General features: G+C 42.5%; 1 protein-coding gene across 5 annotated transcripts in view; it reads right to left on the reverse strand.

Annotated features, from left to right (window-relative positions):
- WDR19 (WD repeat domain 19) overlaps positions 1 to 17,596 on the reverse strand; it is a 113,182-nt gene that overhangs the window by 17,146 nt on the left and 78,440 nt on the right. For 3 of the 5 annotated variants that reach the window (XM_030314025.1, XM_030314022.1, XM_030314027.1), the window contains 7 exons: positions 13,447 to 13,524; positions 12,097 to 12,193; positions 10,335 to 10,459; positions 6,840 to 6,921; positions 5,007 to 5,157; positions 4,004 to 4,127; positions 3,344 to 3,420 (listed from right to left, as the gene is read on the reverse strand). In XM_030314025.1, the coding sequence (XP_030169885.1) occupies positions 3,344 to 3,420; positions 4,004 to 4,127; positions 5,007 to 5,157; positions 6,840 to 6,921; positions 10,335 to 10,459; positions 12,097 to 12,193; positions 13,447 to 13,524 (734 nt within the window). Of the gene's footprint in view, positions 1 to 2,911; positions 3,037 to 3,343; positions 3,421 to 4,003; positions 4,128 to 5,006; positions 5,158 to 6,839; positions 6,922 to 10,334; positions 10,460 to 12,096; positions 12,194 to 13,446; positions 13,525 to 17,596 lie in introns of all 5 variants that reach the window. The other 2 variants (XM_030314024.1, XM_030314023.1) reach the window with 1 other exon arrangement.

The raw sequence follows: 17,596 nt of genomic DNA on the forward strand, positions 1-17,596 counted from the left end.
CAGCCGCTCTGGAAAACAGTGTGGAGGTTCCTCAAAAAATTAAAAATAGATCTACCCTATGACCCAAGAATAGCACTGCTAGGAATTTACCCAAGGGCTACAGGAGTGCTGATGCACAGGGGCACTTGTACTCCAATGTTTATAGCAGCACTTTCAACAATAGCCAAATTATGGAAAGAGTCTAAATGTCCATCAACTGAAGTATGGATAAAGAAGATGTGGTTTATATATACAATGGAATACTACTTGGCAATGAGAAAGAATGAAATCTGGCCATTTGTAGCAACATGGATGGAACTGGAGAGTGTTATGCAAGTGAAATAAGTCAGGCAGAGGAAGACAGATACCATATGTTTTCACTTATATGTGGATTCTGAGAAACTCAACAGAAGACCACGGAGGAGGGGAAGGGGGGAAAAAAGTTACAGAGAGGGAAGGAGGCAAACCATAAGAGACTCTTAATACTGAGAACTGAGGGTTGATGGGGGTGAGGGTGAGGGGAAAGTGGGTGATGGGCATTGAGGAAGGCACCTGTTGGGATGAGCATTGAGTGTTGTATGGAAACCAATTTGACAATAAATTTCATTTAAAAAAAAATAGTCAAAACAATCTTGGGAAAAGTAACAGTGCTGGAGGATCCACAGTACCGGACTTTAAGATGTGTCATAAAGTCACAGTAACCAAAACAATGAAGTATTAAAATAGGGGACAAATACATCAATGGAAAAGAAGAGAGGGTACAGTCCAGAAATATCTATACTTAAAACCTCATTGGTTTTCAACAAAGGCACCCAAGCAATTCAACGGGGAAAGGAAAGATTTTTCAACAAATGGTGTTGGAAGACTGTATATCTGCTTGAGGGAGCTGCAGGGGGAATCTCAATCCTACTCTCACATATAAACAAAAATAATTTCAACATGGGTCACAGACCTAGAACTTCTAGAAGAAAACCTAGTAGAATATGCTCATGACTTGTTAGTAGACAAATATTTTTTTAGACAGGACACAATAACCATAAAATTTTACAATGTATAAATTATAATTAAAATCTCATTAAAAGACACCATTAAGGAAATGAATTGGGAAGCCACAGAAAGAAAATATTTGCAAAATATATCTGACAGATTTGTATCTAGGAAATGCAAATAAAGAAGTTTTACAACTCAATAACTAAAAGACAACCCAGTAACAATGGGGAAGAATAGTTTTCAGCAAAAGGTCCTGGGACATGTACATGGCAAAAGAAGGAGGTTGGATCCCTAACTTAACACAGTACACAAAAATTAAATGGATCAAAAATATAAATGTAAGAGCAACAACTATAAAACTCTTAGAGCGAAACAGCTATAAGTATTTTCTTAGATATGACTCCAAAAGTGCGTATAGCATATATAACTAAAGACAGAAAAAAAGATAAACTGGACTTCATGAAAATAAAAATTTTTACATCAAAGGATACTATCAAGAAAGTAAAAAATACTTCCACAGAATGGAAGAGGATATTTGCAAATGATTTATCTAGTAAAACACTTGTATCTAGGGTCTATTAAGAATTCTTATAACTTGGGGCGCCTGGGTAGCTCAATCGGTTAAGGGGCCGACTCTTGAATTTCAGCTCAGGTCATGATCTCACGGTTCATGAGTTGGAGGCCCACATCAGGCTCTGCACTCACAGTGTGGAACCTGCTTGGGATTCTCTCCCCTCCTCTCTCTCTGACCCTCCCCTGCTCGCTCTCTGTCTCTGTGTCTGTCTGTCTGTCTCTCTCTCAAAATAAATAAATAATAAAAAACGAATTCTTATAACCCAACAATAAAAAGATAAATTACCAGGTTAAAAAATGGGCAGAGGACTTGAATAGACAGTTCTCCAAAGGTACAAAAATGGCCAAAAAGCCCATGAAAAGATGCTCCATATCTTTAGTCATTAGGGAAATGGAAATCAGAACCACAATGAGATACCACTTTACACCCACTGGGACATTATAAACAAAAAGGCAGACAAGCCTTTGTGTGCTACTGATGGGAATGCAAGATTTCTCAGGTGCTGTGCAGAGACTAGCAGGGCTGCAGGACAGTGAGCGGGAGGGGGAGGGGGAGGCGGAGGCTGTTTTTGCAGGTGTAGTAGAAAGTTCCCAAGAGGGTTTGTGAAGGGAACTTGATACACTGCAGGTGGACGAGAGGACTTGCCCATGGACTGGGGGAAGAGGCGAGGATGAGTCCGATAACGTCCGGGTTTCCGTCCTGACCGGCTAGCTGAATAGAGCTGCTATTTACTGAGGAAAGGAGACTGTGGAGGCAGGTAGTGAGAAAACGCAGAGTTCCATTTTAACCAAGTGAGGGTAGATGCCGTGTCAGGAACCGATCTCACTTTTTCCTTTCAACGAGACACCCGGGTTTGGGCGGGCGGGGCTTTTGGCTTCCCAGGCAGACACCACATTTCCCTGCCTCCCTTTGAAGTATTTGTGGCCATGAGTAAATTCTTGCCAGTGGAATTCAAATGGAAAGGGTATGTATAGCTTCCATGTGGCAAAAATGAGACTTGGAAAGAAGCGATTTTTCAAATCTGTGGAAGCCAAAACCTTTATAATATATTCAGAACTTTAAAAAACTCCATTGTTCATAAGCTGGCTCTGGTTTTAATAGACTGATTAAAAAGAACATGTGGTTTGATAAAATACAGCATAGTTGAAATCCATGATGCTGGTTGGCCAAATAGCCTTTGTCACCATGGAGACTGTACAACCTGCCTTTTAGCATTTTTTAAGCACACCAAAGGTTTGTTATAGATTCTTCAAATCTGACAAGTTACATGATGCACAAAAAGGAGGTGTTACCAATACAAACTGTAAAGCCGTGTCTACTCTGTGGACCCTCATGCCCTGGGAAATGAGTGAATTGTCTGGCACTTACCTGCACGCGCGACTCACTGCTCTACCTCTGTTCGCAGGTACTGGGTACAGTCCAAGATTTTTTTTAGTTGAGCAAAGTTTAGTTTTTCTGAACACATAGGACATGTGCTTTCAGTATTTAACATGCTGTTTGGGGAGGGAAAGGCAGAGTAAAATGAAATACATTCCTTTATCTTTGGGATATTCTAACGTGAAAAACAGCTATTCCTGTCTACACCTCCTTAGTCATGTTCATCATGCAGTTTAAGAATTAGGAATATTCAGTCCTCATGCAAGGTCCCCTTTAAGGATAATGTTCACAAAGGTCATTTAGAAAGTTCTTCCAAGAAGACAACTTGGGTCTTTAGGAACATGAATAAGGAGACCTCAGAATAAAAGAGTGGTTGAATCAAAGGCCTCATCCGTGTGGCGGAATGAAACAATGCACACTTACATCTTAAATTCTGAGTACAGGGCAGGGAAGTCGCAGTGTGGGCACACAGTCCAGTCATCCTTCAACATATGGCGACCCTGGAAAGAGTACATTTCAAAGTAAAATTCATCATTTAAAAAATTCCTGCCATCATTCAGTTACGATACACGTATTCAAGTTAAAAGCCAGACCTCTAAATTATGAAATTGGTATTTCACGTAGGTGATTGACTATGAAGAGATGGCGTCAAACAGACTGAAGCCAGATTTCATTTCTCACATTCACAGAAGGGTGTTCAATTTTGTGACATCATTACCTAAATTTATTTTCCTCTAAAATAAAGCTTATGTTAGCCTAGTGATTAACAAATAACCTGTATTTAAATTTTTCTAATAGGTCTTAATATTAAAATTAATACTAAAAACCACCACTTATGCAGTGGTACAGTATGCCAAGGTAGTGAACTAGGACTTCATGTTCTGTCTTCAACCTGCAGTTGATCTCACTAGGCACACATTGTTAGGGTTGGGCCCGGAAGGTAAAGCAAACTGCACAAGGTTATATAGCCAAGAAAGTGGCAGAAAAAGGCCTTAAGCCAGGACCATCTGATTCCCAAGTGTGTTTTTTCTTACACAGCAAGTATTCAGATGGATTGTGAATATTTGTTAAAAAGAAACTTACTGTTACAATGCAATATGGGATGTTATTTTTGCATCCAGGACACAGGAGTTCACACTCTGGGAGAAGAAATTCGCAGAAGGGACATGGGGTTGTGGCCTCTTCTGTCTCGGATGTATCAGGTCTCCTGTGAGAAGGAATCACATGTTTAACATGCCTACTTCTTCACAGTCAGAATCTGAAACTAGAGAGAAGCTCAGCATCAGCCTGCACTCTAGCTCAGGAAGGGGGAAGAGGAATCAAGATTGGTCAGACCGTAACAGTATATGGGCCACATGCAGGAGTTAGAGTTCATGGCACAGTAAATGGCAGAAAACATGGGTGGGTCTTCTGTGTCCTCTCTTCTAGGGTCACGGAGGGGTAAGCTCGCTTTTTCTCCTCTGTCTCTCCCTTTTGTATACTCAAGTGGTAAAGACTGCCTAAGGCTGTGCAACAGAACTTCCTTGTGACAACGGCAGTGTTCTAATCCTGTGCTCTTCAATATGGTAGTCATGAGTCACATGAAGCTTCTGAGCGCTTGAAATATGGGTGATGTGAGGAACTAAATTTTAAATTTAATTTTAATTTAAATAGCCACACGTGGCTAGCAGTCCATATCAGACCTCATAGCTGTAGAGAAATCTTAACTAGCATCTCTTCAAAGCTAGTGCCCAGGCGTGGTACCAAGATGTCAGGGCAAACGTGCCCCTACGTTTTCTCCCCACCTGCCTCTTCATGAGGAGGGAAATTCTATATGCTCTGGATGGCAAAGCTGGAAGGCGGAGGGATCTGTCCTTGCTGGCATCAGGACCCAGCAGCACCAGCCCGGAACTGTGATGCTTTGTGTAGGAGTCAAAGAAATCCTGACTTGTTCAAGCCATTGTCGGGTTTTCTGCTGCTGGTAGCTGAATACAGTCCTGATTGCTGCCCCCCATCCATTCTCTTACCGAGCCTGCACACTAGCAGCCGTATTCTAACAAACGCATTTGTGAAGTGTGATTAGATAGAAAGAGCTGTCACTGCCTACCGGACCATAGCCTCAATCTTCTTTTTGTACTTGGCATCTATTTTGTGGCGGTACTCGGGCCTCATCAACATAGCTGCGAAGCTGAAAGCAGAGTTCTTCAGGCCTGCTCTGTGGCACTCGATCACAGTAGACGTCAGGATGGGCACAATGTCTGCAAAACAAGCGAGAGCAGAAAGCACAGTGCTCCTACCGTCATGACTCTGTCCCTGTTCAGGAGGAAAACAGGATCACACCTCTCTAAATGTGCGTTTTCTGGCAAAGAACCAGATGTGTGACCTGTTAAACGAGGACAGGACACAGCAGTGAAGTCGCTGCTTATCAAAATGTCCTTCCTGTGATTATACTGTGTTTTGCCAGGGGACACTTGGACCGGCACTTGCTTGAGGACATCTGCATGTATCCTCCCGTTACCGGTGAGAGAAAGTTTTACATTTGACAGGACTGCCGATGCATGGTAAGGGAGATTAAGAATTTTATGCACTAACCTCTCTCCATGCGTCTGTTTCTCCAGGACAGATATCCAGAAGGTGAATTAATGGATCAAAGAGCATGACCTTTTAAAAAACACTCTTAGCACAAATTGCCAAACTGCTCTCTAGAAAGGCATATACCAATGTCCATTCCCACCAGCAGTCGCGAGAGTGTGTGTCCTGTTACACCATTTGCCAGCATGGTATACGGTTAAAGTTTTTTTTCATGTAACAGAAAAGAATATATTTAGAGAACAGGGGTTGGTGAGGTATGACCTGTGAGCCAAATCTGGCCCTCTGTTTTTGTACGACTCATGAGCTAAGAATGGCTTTTACATTTGTCGATGGTTGAAAAAAATCAAAAGAATATTTTGTGACATATGAAAGTTACATGTGGTTAAATGTCCATGTCCAAAAATGTAAAGTCCTTTTGGAGCACAACCATGCTCATGTACGGTTTACGTAGAAACAGTAGTTGTGACAGAGACCGTTTGGCCCACGAGGCCTAGACGTTTAGCCCTTTACAGAAAAATTGTGTTGCCCTGTCGTAGAATGTGGGAAAGTCTATTAACTGAAGAATGTTATAACGATACATCATATGGGATAATGGGACCTTTTGTAGAGGGCGTGGCCTATCGTGGTTGAGAAGAGAGTCAGACTTATTAGCTAATAGTGTGATCTCGGGCAAGTGTTATTCACTTCTTTTGCCTCCATTAGCTTCTCTGTAAAATAGGGAAAATAATAATAGTACCCATGTGTGTAGTGTTGAGGTTATTATCCTTAGAAAGATCTGCTTGATCTTGGCTGGCATGTGGGACTTGGATTTTGGAGGAGTTTCTGCCATTTCCAGAACTGATAAGAGTGGCTCACTGCCTAAACTCTTGGTACAAACAATGTGGTTTATGCTGAACACCTGCTCTCTGGGAGTCTGGAAATTCAGTACGTACCAAGCGGGAGGTGCTGATGTGACCAGGCCCCCGTACAACCCCTGGGCACTGAGTCTCCTCTGGGAGACCCCATTTTACGTGTGCTGTCACACAACTCATTCCTGGAGGAGTCGAGTGTGTCCTGTGTGACTCCATTTGGAAGGGACCCTTGGAAGCTTGCACCTGTGCTCCTCCAGACTTTGCCCCATGTGCCTTTTCCGTTTGCCAATTTGGTTTTGTATTCTTTTGCTGAAATAAATCGTAGCCTTCGGCACTATGATGTGCCGAGTTGTGTGAGTCCTAGTGAATTGCCAAACCTGGAGGTGGTCTTGGCATACCGTTATACTATAGTGGCTGCAGAGTTAGTGACTATAGATCTCACGGTGCCACACGAATGCAGAAGTGCAGGTAACAAGCTCTTCTCAGACAGTACTCACGTGACGGAAACTTGCTGATGTTGTTGGCCACCCGAATAAGCATACGTGCCCCTTTCATATGATCTCCATTTTTAACATGAATCTGAAATACATGTTTTACTTTTCTTAGAGATTTTGATTCAACCTAATTCACTCTTTATTGCCCCAAATAAAATAATCCCCCCTTGATTATGACCCTGAACAGGGTCGTTCCAGGATCCTTGCAGCCTTACTTGGCTTATGGCACTTGGGATTTCTCCTTTATTCTTCCAGCAGCTGCTGCCTGGCACCATGGCCTCACTGGCCTCACCTCTACTCTGTGCTCTGTTTTCTACTTTGTCTTAGACCATGTGACATGAGTTCAAATCCCTGATCCATCTCTTCCTGGCCATTTTTGGAGGGCTAATGATACCAACTTTGCCAAGCGGTCGTGAGACCTGAAGGCTGGGTCTGTCAGGCTGAAAGGGGATGAGTTGTTAAAGGAAAAGGGTGCTGCCTGTCATGTGGAAAAAGGGGCAGCGATGGCTGGAGGGGCCTGAGATCGGGTAAGTACTAAGTACGAGCAGGGTCTGTGATGCTTAAGATGAGAGGAAGCTGGAGAGTCCACAGGACCAGGCCACAACGTTGCTGCATCATCCAGGCAAGGTGGGGCAGCCGACAGGGGTGGGGGGTTCGGGGTGAGGGGAGCAGACTGAATAGGAGGCAGAACTGGTGAGAATGTGCAGGGCAAGTTTAGAGTAACTCCCAGGCATCCAGTCTAAGCAAATGAATGATAGTAGAATTTACTGAGCACTGCAACCTTCTGTTAACTGAATCTAAAGGGTAGGAGTCCCCTGCTGTTTGTCCTCTGTTGACTCTCTGTGCCTCAGACTTCCCAGCCCAGTCATCGAGACCCAGAGTTCCCTGGCTGTCCCTCAGCCAGAGTCCCTGTCCCACCTCTGAGAGGAAACATCCACCAAAGCTGTCTTGATATCCCCTGAAATGTGGATGGCTTTTTTCAGTCCTTGGTGTCAAAGATGGTGTTGACATTTTCACATGAACTTGTTCGTACTTGGAAAGGTTAACAGTTTCACTTCTGATATCACAGTTAAAAATCTTGGGAATGTTTGGTGCTTGTGAAAGAGGCAAACATTACAGCAAAGGGGAAGAGTCACAGGGGCCCTGCAGTGGGAGGGAAGAGGGTGTCTGGTCCTATGCAAGTGACAGGCCAGCCCTTAATGCCAGAGGAAAAGTAAAAGACTTGAGAACCATCCCTATCACTCAGGGTGCTTCTTATATAAGGATTCCTTAACTTTTGCTTCCCATCTTCTACCAGCTTTTTTTTTTTTTTTTTTAATGCTTATTGTTGAGAGAGACAGAGACAGCACAAGCAGGGGAGGAGAAGAAAGAGAAGGAGACCCAGAATCCAAAGCAGGTTCCAGGCTCCAAGCTGTCAGCACAGAGCCTGACGCAGGGCTTCAACTCACAAACTGTGAGATCATGACCTGAGCTGAACTTGGACGCTTAACTGGCTGAGCCACCCAGGTGCCCCCCACCAGCTCTTTCTATCCTCCCCCTGACCCCAAAAGTTCCATCTTGCTGGATTCTGTGCCCCCAGCACACTGGCACTGCCACTCAGGTCTGAAGCTGAGAGAGACCTCCCTTCTCCCTTTCTACTCTTTTCCACATGAGAGAATGGATCTTCCTGCTGCTCTGGAGGGAAATGTACTCTCAGGGGTTGCAAGCTGGAATTCTAATTTTTCCCTTAAAATCAGTGTTACAGGGGCACCTGGGTGGCTCAGTCGATTAAGCGTCTGACTTCAGCTCAGGTCACGATCTCACGGTTCGTGAGTTCGAGCCCCCCATCGGGCTCTGTGTTGACAGCTCAGAGCCTGGAGCCTGCTTCACATTCTGTGTCTCCTTCTCTCTCTGCCCCTTCCCTGCTCATGCTGTGTCTCTTTCTGTCTCAAAAATAAATAAATATTAAAAAAAAAATCAATGTTACAGAACTGTGTGGGCTAACACGGTAGCCACTAGCCACATGTGGCTGTTTAAATTTAAAAATGAAAATTGTAAGTCATCCCTACATCCGTGGGGCTCAAACTCATGACCCTGAGATCCAGAGTCACATGCTTTTCCAAATAAGCCAGCCAGGTGCCCCTAAAATTAAAATTATGTAAAGGAAAAAAAAAATGAGTTTATCAGTTGCACCAGCTGTATTTAAGGTGCCCCACAGCCAGGCTAGTGGCTGCCACGTGGGGCAGCACAGATATGGTACACTTCTAACACTGTAGAAAGTTCTATTGGACACTGCTGTTATAGATAATTGGGATCTAAATCATTCATAATATGACTACTGTGATCCTAGGTCCTGTCAAAGTTAAATAAGCTCTTGTGGACTGGCCTGAATGCCAATTTAACATTAATATGGGAAGGTATATTCTGATATAAATGAAAATCTGGAAGAATATGTAGGTTGGATTCTGTATCTTTACAAAGATGTGTTTATGTGTGTGTGGATACACACACATATAATATTTAAGAAAACTGTACACAAGTATTTGAGGTTTGCGTGATGTATTTTGTTTTTTATTAAAAATTACTAATTGAAAAAACAGAACAGACAACTGGACATAAATACTAATGTAAAAAAAACATGCACACGTCTTCATAGAAGTATGGAGGGCGTATACAGCACTGCGTTAACAGGTGTTATGTATGGTGATGGGCTCAAAGGGTAAATTTTTCATTATACTTTTCTACACTCTCTAAATTTTCTCAGTGAATATGTATTATTTTTATATTCAGATGAAAACTAAATAGTATTAAAAATCATGGAGGGGGGGCGCCTGGGTGGCGCAGTCGGTTAAGCATCCGACTTCAGCCAGGTCACGATCTCGCGGTCCGTGAGTTTGAGCCCCGCGTTGGGCTCTGTGCTGACAGCTCAGAGCCTGGAGCCTGTTTCAGATTCTGTGTCTCCTTCTCTCTGCCCCTCCCCCATTCATGCTCTGTCTCTATCTGTCTCAAAAATAAATAAACGTTAAAAAATTAAAAAAAAAATCATGGAATTGTATAAAATCCGCGATCTTAGAATTAATATAAGCTCTGGTTGAACAAAAATGTTTTTTTTTTTTTTTTTTTTTTGGCCAGGTAATACATTTATGTGCTTCAAAATCAAAACAAGGTAAAACAAGGTACACGGAGAAAGATATGCTCCCTTCTATCACCTGATTGGGATGGTACCAGGCCCCCTCTGTCCCATGTCTTGTTCCCTTTAGGAAATTACTTTTGCTAGCTAGACTTCTGAGTATATTTCTCATTTTACTTGCAATGAATATTTATTCATTCTTATTTTTTTTCCCTTTTGTACACAAAAGGCAGCATATTGTACAATTATTCTATGTTGCTTTTTTTCACTTAACAACATAGAGATCTAGAAAATCACGCTCATCCAATGGAGGGGTGCCCATAAAAAAAAATCCTTCAGGTGATAAACTCACTTGGCAGATTATGTCCCAAGTCACTGTAAGGCCTCACCTTCACGAGGATATAACTGTGCAGAATCATGAGGTTGGTGGCCATCTCAGAGGGAATTTTGATCTTCTGGGATTTAAGTTCTGCATACATACTGAAGAGAACGTCGTGTGCATTCCGATAGTTTCCTGGAAAAAGGCGGCAAGATGGCATTATTGCAAAGGATGAAATCTGAGGACTTTCTGTGGGCCCTCATTTTATTTTATTTTTTAAAGTTTTTATTCAAATTCCAGTGAGTTCATACACAGGGTAATATTAGTATCAGGTGAAAATACAGTGATTCAGCACTTCCATACATCACCCGGTGCTCATCACAATGTGGGCCCTCATTTTACAAGTAGATTTTGTTATTAGCAATATCTTTATAATTTCTTACATAAAGTAGCTTAGTTTTTCCTGTGGTAATTGATGGTGCTAATACCCAACCAGTTCCTCAGGGAGCAAATGGTGTCATCCTAGACCCCTCCCTCTTCCTCAGGGCTCCACCTGCCCCCAAAGCAGATGGTGATCAAGTTCCGAGTCACCTTCTAGGTCTCCCAAATCCAGCCTGGTCCCAGGCCTGCTGTAATGCCTCTCGCCATCTCTCTGCAGCCGTGTCCTATTGGGTGTTCCTCTGTGCTGCTTCTGCCTCCATTCTGAGAAGTCTGAGTGATCTTGTCAAAGCTCAAGGTCACACCCCAACATAAAACCCTCCAAAGGCCTTAGGGATCACGTGCAAACTCCTGAGCCAAGGTCCTGAGCCCTTCAGGATCTGCCTCCTCCTACCTTCCTAACCTTACCTCTGCCCTCCCTTCCTGCCTCCCCCCACCACCACAATAGGTGCCCAGGAGTCCCTTGCTCCTCTGAGTCTGTGTCCTCCTTCGCTGCTGCTGCTCTCCCTGCATATGCCTTTCTCCTTCATCTTCTGCCATCTCAGCCTTTCAAAACTCAGCTCAAACTTCTGTTGCCTTCTCTCCTCTCCATCTTCCAACTCCCTACAACACCCCCAACCCTCAGGTGAGGTGGATCCCTCTCCTGGTGCCCTTTTAGTGGATTTCTGTTCTATTCTGGCACTTATCACCCTTCATAACAACTCTCTCCCACCAAATCAGGACTCCCTGAGGGCGGGACTGTGGCACAGTCCTCTGAATCGTGTATCTCGCAGTGGGTGCTAGATCAACGTAAACTGAGTAAAGCAGTGACTCATTTCATTTTGTATTCGCCAAAATTGTGTTCCATATTTCTGAACATCTAGAAGAATCAGCTTGCAGAAACTAGTGAATATACGAGACTAATTCTCTGACTTAGTCAATAAACATTTAGAGAGCATGTAAGGGAAGAGAAGCCTTACGGAGGCTCTATAAATGGTCCCTGCGTACTATTAAGAACTAGGTCAATAATAACATCACACCATCTTCCACTTTCCAATCTCTTTCATATTGTTAAAGTCAGATACGTGGCATGGAAAGAAGGTGTGGCGAAGTGTACGAGAGGGGCACTGGGCTGGAGAGGGGAGAGGGCACTGTCCCGGAGACAAGAGCTGCGAGGCCGTGAGAAGAGGAAATGGCACTACCGAGAGAAGGCATTAGTGGAGTTACCTAGATCCCCCTGTGCTGGTCAATTATTGTACTTCTCTGAAACCCAGAAATGGTCATTCTCCTCATATTCTGGGTTCAAAGCAAACCTAGATTAGAAAAGGGCTACTTTTTCCGGGGCATTTCGAAAAGAGTTTGGAGCTTGATTCTACTACTTGACTACGAGACAAACGTGAATGTCAGGGACGTACCTGCAGACTGTTCTTCTCTCGCAATGATGATGGCAGTCCGGGCAGCTTCTCGGTACTGTTTCAGGGCCATGTACAAGCGGAACAGGTACTTGGCATCCTGACATACAAACCATTAGAGAAACGTCACTCTTCATTAGCCAGGGGGACAAACACCTAAAATTTTTCATTTCAGTCGGAATCCACTTTTGATATTGTTTAAAAAAGTCCACTGAATAAAGAATTTATTTTTTTATCAAGAATTTATTCATAGTTTAATATGTCTAAGTACTTGAGAAATATTAATGTGTTTAAATCCTCATGCTCTTCCTGGGAAGAAGGCATGTTTATACACTAATTGCACTGATGAGAAACACACACAACAGGACCTCTCCAGAGTCTGGATTTGAGCCACGGTGATCAGGCTTCAGAGTCTGTGTTCCTAATGCTACTCCACAGAGTTATCTCCTGTGTGCGATAGCAAAATGTATTCTTATATCAACTTTGCAAAAACTTAAAAGTTTTTACACCTATATAAATTTCTCTGGCCCATAAGAACGCTGGCCTTTGATTATTTTCTGTTCCCATTCTCTTCACCTATAGACAATTTTATATACCTGACACTGTTTTCCTGATTACTAGAATAAGTGGACATGAGGTGAGGTGGTTTGGAACAGTTTAAGGGCCTGTGCCCTTTGGTAGGTTAACTTAGCTTCCCTGGATCTCCCGTTTCTGTCTATGGACTCAGGGATCAGGACTGCTACCATCCTCTCCAGCTATGACATTGTGGCACCTCTCCAAATCAGTAACTTGACTTCCTTCACAAGAAGATCACCTCAGACATCAAAACAAAAGGGAAGAACAAGCTCGGGGGTGTTCTCAAAGGGGACTGTCCCCATCAGGACTGTGAGAAGACCAATGTCTGAATGAACTCCCAAGAGTCACACACTTAGAAAATATGTTCCTAATGATTTATTTCTACTTTATAGTGAGTTACTTTTACGCTAAATATGATTGTTATTAACACAATTTTTGAAATATGAACAAAGTATGCTGATTTTTAGGGATTAATGCTCATAGTTCTAATAATAGTTTTCAAAGTTCCCAGAATAAATAAAACTCTTTAACATTTGAGGAAAGTTGTGGGTGGTGTGAATTGTTATCTAGAGGACTGTGGCGATTTCACAGGGGACAATGCCAATTTCAAAGGGTGAATATACCCAATATCCTCTAAAATGCAGGGACTGTCTAGAAGATCATATTCAGAGAGAAAAGTCCATGATGCAGAACCCATAATAGGTAAAAACAGGGCAGAAGAAAGTCAAATGGTAACTAAAATACTTAGAACCCAAGAGAAGACAACATTTCTAGTACCTTAGGCATGCCATCACTCTCTCCCATAAGGTGGTCTATCAGCTGACTGGTCAGCAGTTCATCTTTGGCCTCACCAACCTGTTTAGGAAGAGAAAGAAACAGTAAATGCAGCATCTTAAAACTAGAAAGGAAGGGGAGGAGGGGCAGAAAACCTTGTGCTAAGGAAATAGAATTAAAAATCGTAAAAATGGCTATAGTCAAGTCCTGACATGATATAAATTCAGGGTCTTTCTTCATTTATTTGTAGAGTCTCCATTAATAAAAGTCTATCCTTAAAAGCTACAGCTTTTCTCAGTTGCTGTATCAAAAGACCATTCCCCCCCCCCCCCCCCGCTACACACAGAATATACTTTTTGGATGTTTCAGTAAAAACTTTCTCAAGGTGAACATGGCACGTAGAGAATAAGGTCTTGAGTGCAGGAACTAGGCCTTCTGCAAGCACACAGTACCAAGCACTGCGTCTCCACTGCTCCCCAAGGAAACACATCGAGTCCCACTGATGTGTGGTGTTGATCAGGAAAAATTATGTACGATATCGGAGGATGGAAATGTGTTTTAGTATGGATAATTACTGACGAGGAGGCTTAAGAGTCTTGTGTCTGTAAAAAAGGGGTGAGCCAAGAATGCAACTGGAGCTCCACCAAAGGGAACGAACACTGAAGAGGGCAGTGCTGTGCTTGTATTAATGATGCAGTGCAAAGAGCCACCAGAAAAAGAAGGAAACCGTTACAAGGGACAGAGCAACATGTGGCCTAGCCTGCTATGCTTGAGGGAAAAAGATAAAAGTTTGGAAGTTCCTTGTGCAGAAGAGACTGTGGTGAACGTGTGGGGTGGAGAGGGCCTTGGGGCTGCAGAATTTCTACACACTTCACTCACTGTGGTAGTCGTCAGTGCAAGAAAGCTAAGCCTTTACAAACCTGTTGCCTCTGCTTTTGCCACTGCTGTAAGGAAGCGATGCTGTAAGGAAGAGAAATCCTATACAGCTCATCATCTCGATGGCTCTTGTGGATGGTTTTGGGTGAGCCAGTACGGAGACATGGTAAAGCAAGGGCTCTGGGGTCAGCCTGCCTGAGGTCAAAAGATCACCTGGTTACTCTTGGGACCTCAATGAGGATAAAAAAAATACCTAACTCGCCGTATTGTCTTAAGGATTAAATAAGTTAATACCCATAAAGGGCTTGGACTGATGTTAAGCAGTGCTATCTGATGTTGCTGGACATAGCAAATAAAAATACAGGATGCCTAGTTAAATATGAGTTTCAGAGGGTTGAACACACCCAAAATGTTAGGATGGAAAAGGGAGCCAGTAAGGAATAGATGTGGCCGTCAAGAATTAAAAGAAGGGGGGGTGCCTGGGTGGCTCAGTCGGTTAAGTGTCCGACTTTGGCTAAGGTCATGATCTCATGGTTTGTGAGTTTGAGCCCTGCACTGAGCTCTGTGCTGACAGCTCAGAGCCTGGATGGAGCCCAGTTCAGATTCTGTGTCTCCCTCTCTTTCTCTCTGCCCCTCCCTTGCTTGCACTCTCTCTCTCAAAAATAAAGAAAACATTGAAAAATGTTTTTAAAAATTAAAAGAAGGATGAAGACAGAATGCTGAGGAACACTTACATACTGGAGTAGAGTCGTCGGTGAAGGAGGCTGAGAAGGGACCATTTGAGAAGTAATGGGAGAAGCAGTGTTCTAAGGGAGTCATAAGAAAGATGTAGTAATGATAGTGTAAAATGCTCTCATAACATGGAGTGAAGACAGAGAAGAGACTTTTATATTTAGCAGTGGGGACCTTTTAGAGAAGGTTTACAGAGTGGTGAAGGCAGAAGCTGACTGCAAAGAGGAAGGAAGGCCCCCAGCACAGTTAAAAGATCCTGTGAAGACCCATCTTTCTCATCCATATCATGGGTTCATTCAGGTAATGATTCTCAAGTAGGGCTGTACTATACACACACCAACACACACACACACGCGCACCAAGAATGCATTTCAGGACCTTAAGGGGTAGAGGATGGGGTAGGGTGGGGGTTGGTAAATTGTGAACATTTTCAAGATATTCTCAATTATGGAGTCAGCAAGTAAGAGTGCACAGATTATAAGAAATTCAAATGTGGGGGGCGTGTCTCAAGGTGGAAAGGAAAGAAAAGAATGGAGGGTTGAAAGGAAACATATCATCCATATAGTGTGTTCACTAAGTTGGGAACCAACATGTGTTCAACTAAGCGAATATTTATTGAGTGGCCATAATGTGCTAAACACTCTGAAGAAATGGGTCCTTGACCTTGAGGAGCTATTAATCTGAAGGGAGATAACTGTAGTGGTAGGTGATGTTCAAAGTACTTAGAGAAGAGTCTAAGGACGGTGAAATTTCATCCAGAGGACAGTTCACAAAAGGCTTGTGTGTGAAGTGGGTCTTGCATGTTGTGTGGGAGTATGAAAGGCAGAGGTGTAGGAGGGTGGGTGGCCTTGGTGAAGGGGACCACAAGAATGAAGGAACACAGGAAGGGGATCCCTGAATTACTCGGGTAGAAGTGGCCAGGTTAGTGTAGCATAGGCTACTGACATAGAGGAGTGTAACAGACAATTTGGTTGGAAAGAAGACTTAGTCATAGTTCTGTTACTTTCTATTTGGGTGGCTTTAGGTTAGTCATATCATCCTATGGGACCTCTTGTTTCCTCGCCAATAAAATGAAGAGGTTAGACAAGATCACCTGCAGGGGTACCTAAGCTTCTGTGGTTCATGAAGAATAGATTGGGAACAAATTATGAGGCAACTGGGAGGCAATGCAGCTAGAGAATAAAAGGATTTAAAACTGGACTTCAGGAAAATTCTCTGGTAGTGAAGTGCAGAATGCACTTGTCTGAATGAATGAAGTTATCCTAGTAATGGATAATAAACACAAATATGTTGGTTTTATAGGCCACATGTCCCTGAACTTAGTAAAATTTATTATAATGAAATATATAGCACAACACCTAGAAGTAGCTATGGGAGGATTAAAGAATACTCATAAAAGGAGAAAAATTTGATAGCTGCAAGGGACATCTATACTTTTGTCTGATACCAATTCCTTTAACTTTTCTGAGAAATGCTCCTACTTTCATTTCAACCATGGTATACCATTGACACTTCCATGTCTCAGAGGACCCTATTCCCCATGACAATAGAGGTGTAATGTCTAGGGGTTGGAATTTAACCTAATTTGCCCAAGCAGATTATTCCATCCTTGTGGCCACCAGTTGTTTAATCTTGTAATGGACACCTGAACTAACCAATTCAGAGCCCTTCTGGACTTATGCATTTGGGGCCAGAATTCCAGTCCATCTTTAGCAGGAAGGGTGGGAGATGTATTCTTGAGAGTTGCTGGCAGCGTTGAGTCTGGCTTTCTGGAGGAAATACGCCTTAGAAAATGTGGATATGCAGAGAAAATCAGAGAATGAAACTATTTTCATAATGAAATAAAACGGCCTTTTGTGGATGGCCAGAGGATAATTTTCATACTTTACTAATTTCACTGCAGCTTCAAATTCAGGTACTTTTAGAAAATACTAATTTTTATGCCATAATAAAAAATGCCAATACTTTTACTGAAAAGGCTTAGAAATAGAATATTGCTAGCACCCAAATTATGGTCTGTAAAACAATTTCTCACTGAAAGGAACTAGACCTTCTTAGAGAAATGACTGATTCCAGGTCTGGGGCAAGAAATGGAATTTGGCCACAGCAATTAGGCAAGAAAAAGAAATAAAAGGCATCTAAGTTGGAAAGGAAGAAGTTAAATTGTCACTATTTGGAGATGATATGTTACTATATATAGAAAACCCCAAGGAATCCACCAAAAAACTATTAGAACTGATAACTAAATATTGTAAGATACAAAATCAATATGCAAAAATGTGTTGCATTTCTGTACAATAATAGTGAAACATCAGAAAGAGAAATTAAGAAAACAATCCCATTTACAATTGCATCAAAAAGCATAAAATACCTAGCAGTAAATTTAACCAAGGAGGTGAAAGACTTGTGTACCGAAAACCGTAAGACACTGATGAAAGACACTGAAGATGACACAGATAAACAGAAAGGTACTCTGTGCTCATGAATTAGAAGAATACTCTTAAAATGTCTCTATTACCCAAAACACTATACAGACTCAAAGTAA

This window comes from Lynx canadensis, chromosome B1 (assembly GCF_007474595.2).
Source record: "Lynx canadensis isolate LIC74 chromosome B1, mLynCan4.pri.v2, whole genome shotgun sequence".
Classification (NCBI taxonomy): domain Eukaryota; kingdom Metazoa; phylum Chordata; class Mammalia; order Carnivora; family Felidae; genus Lynx; species Lynx canadensis.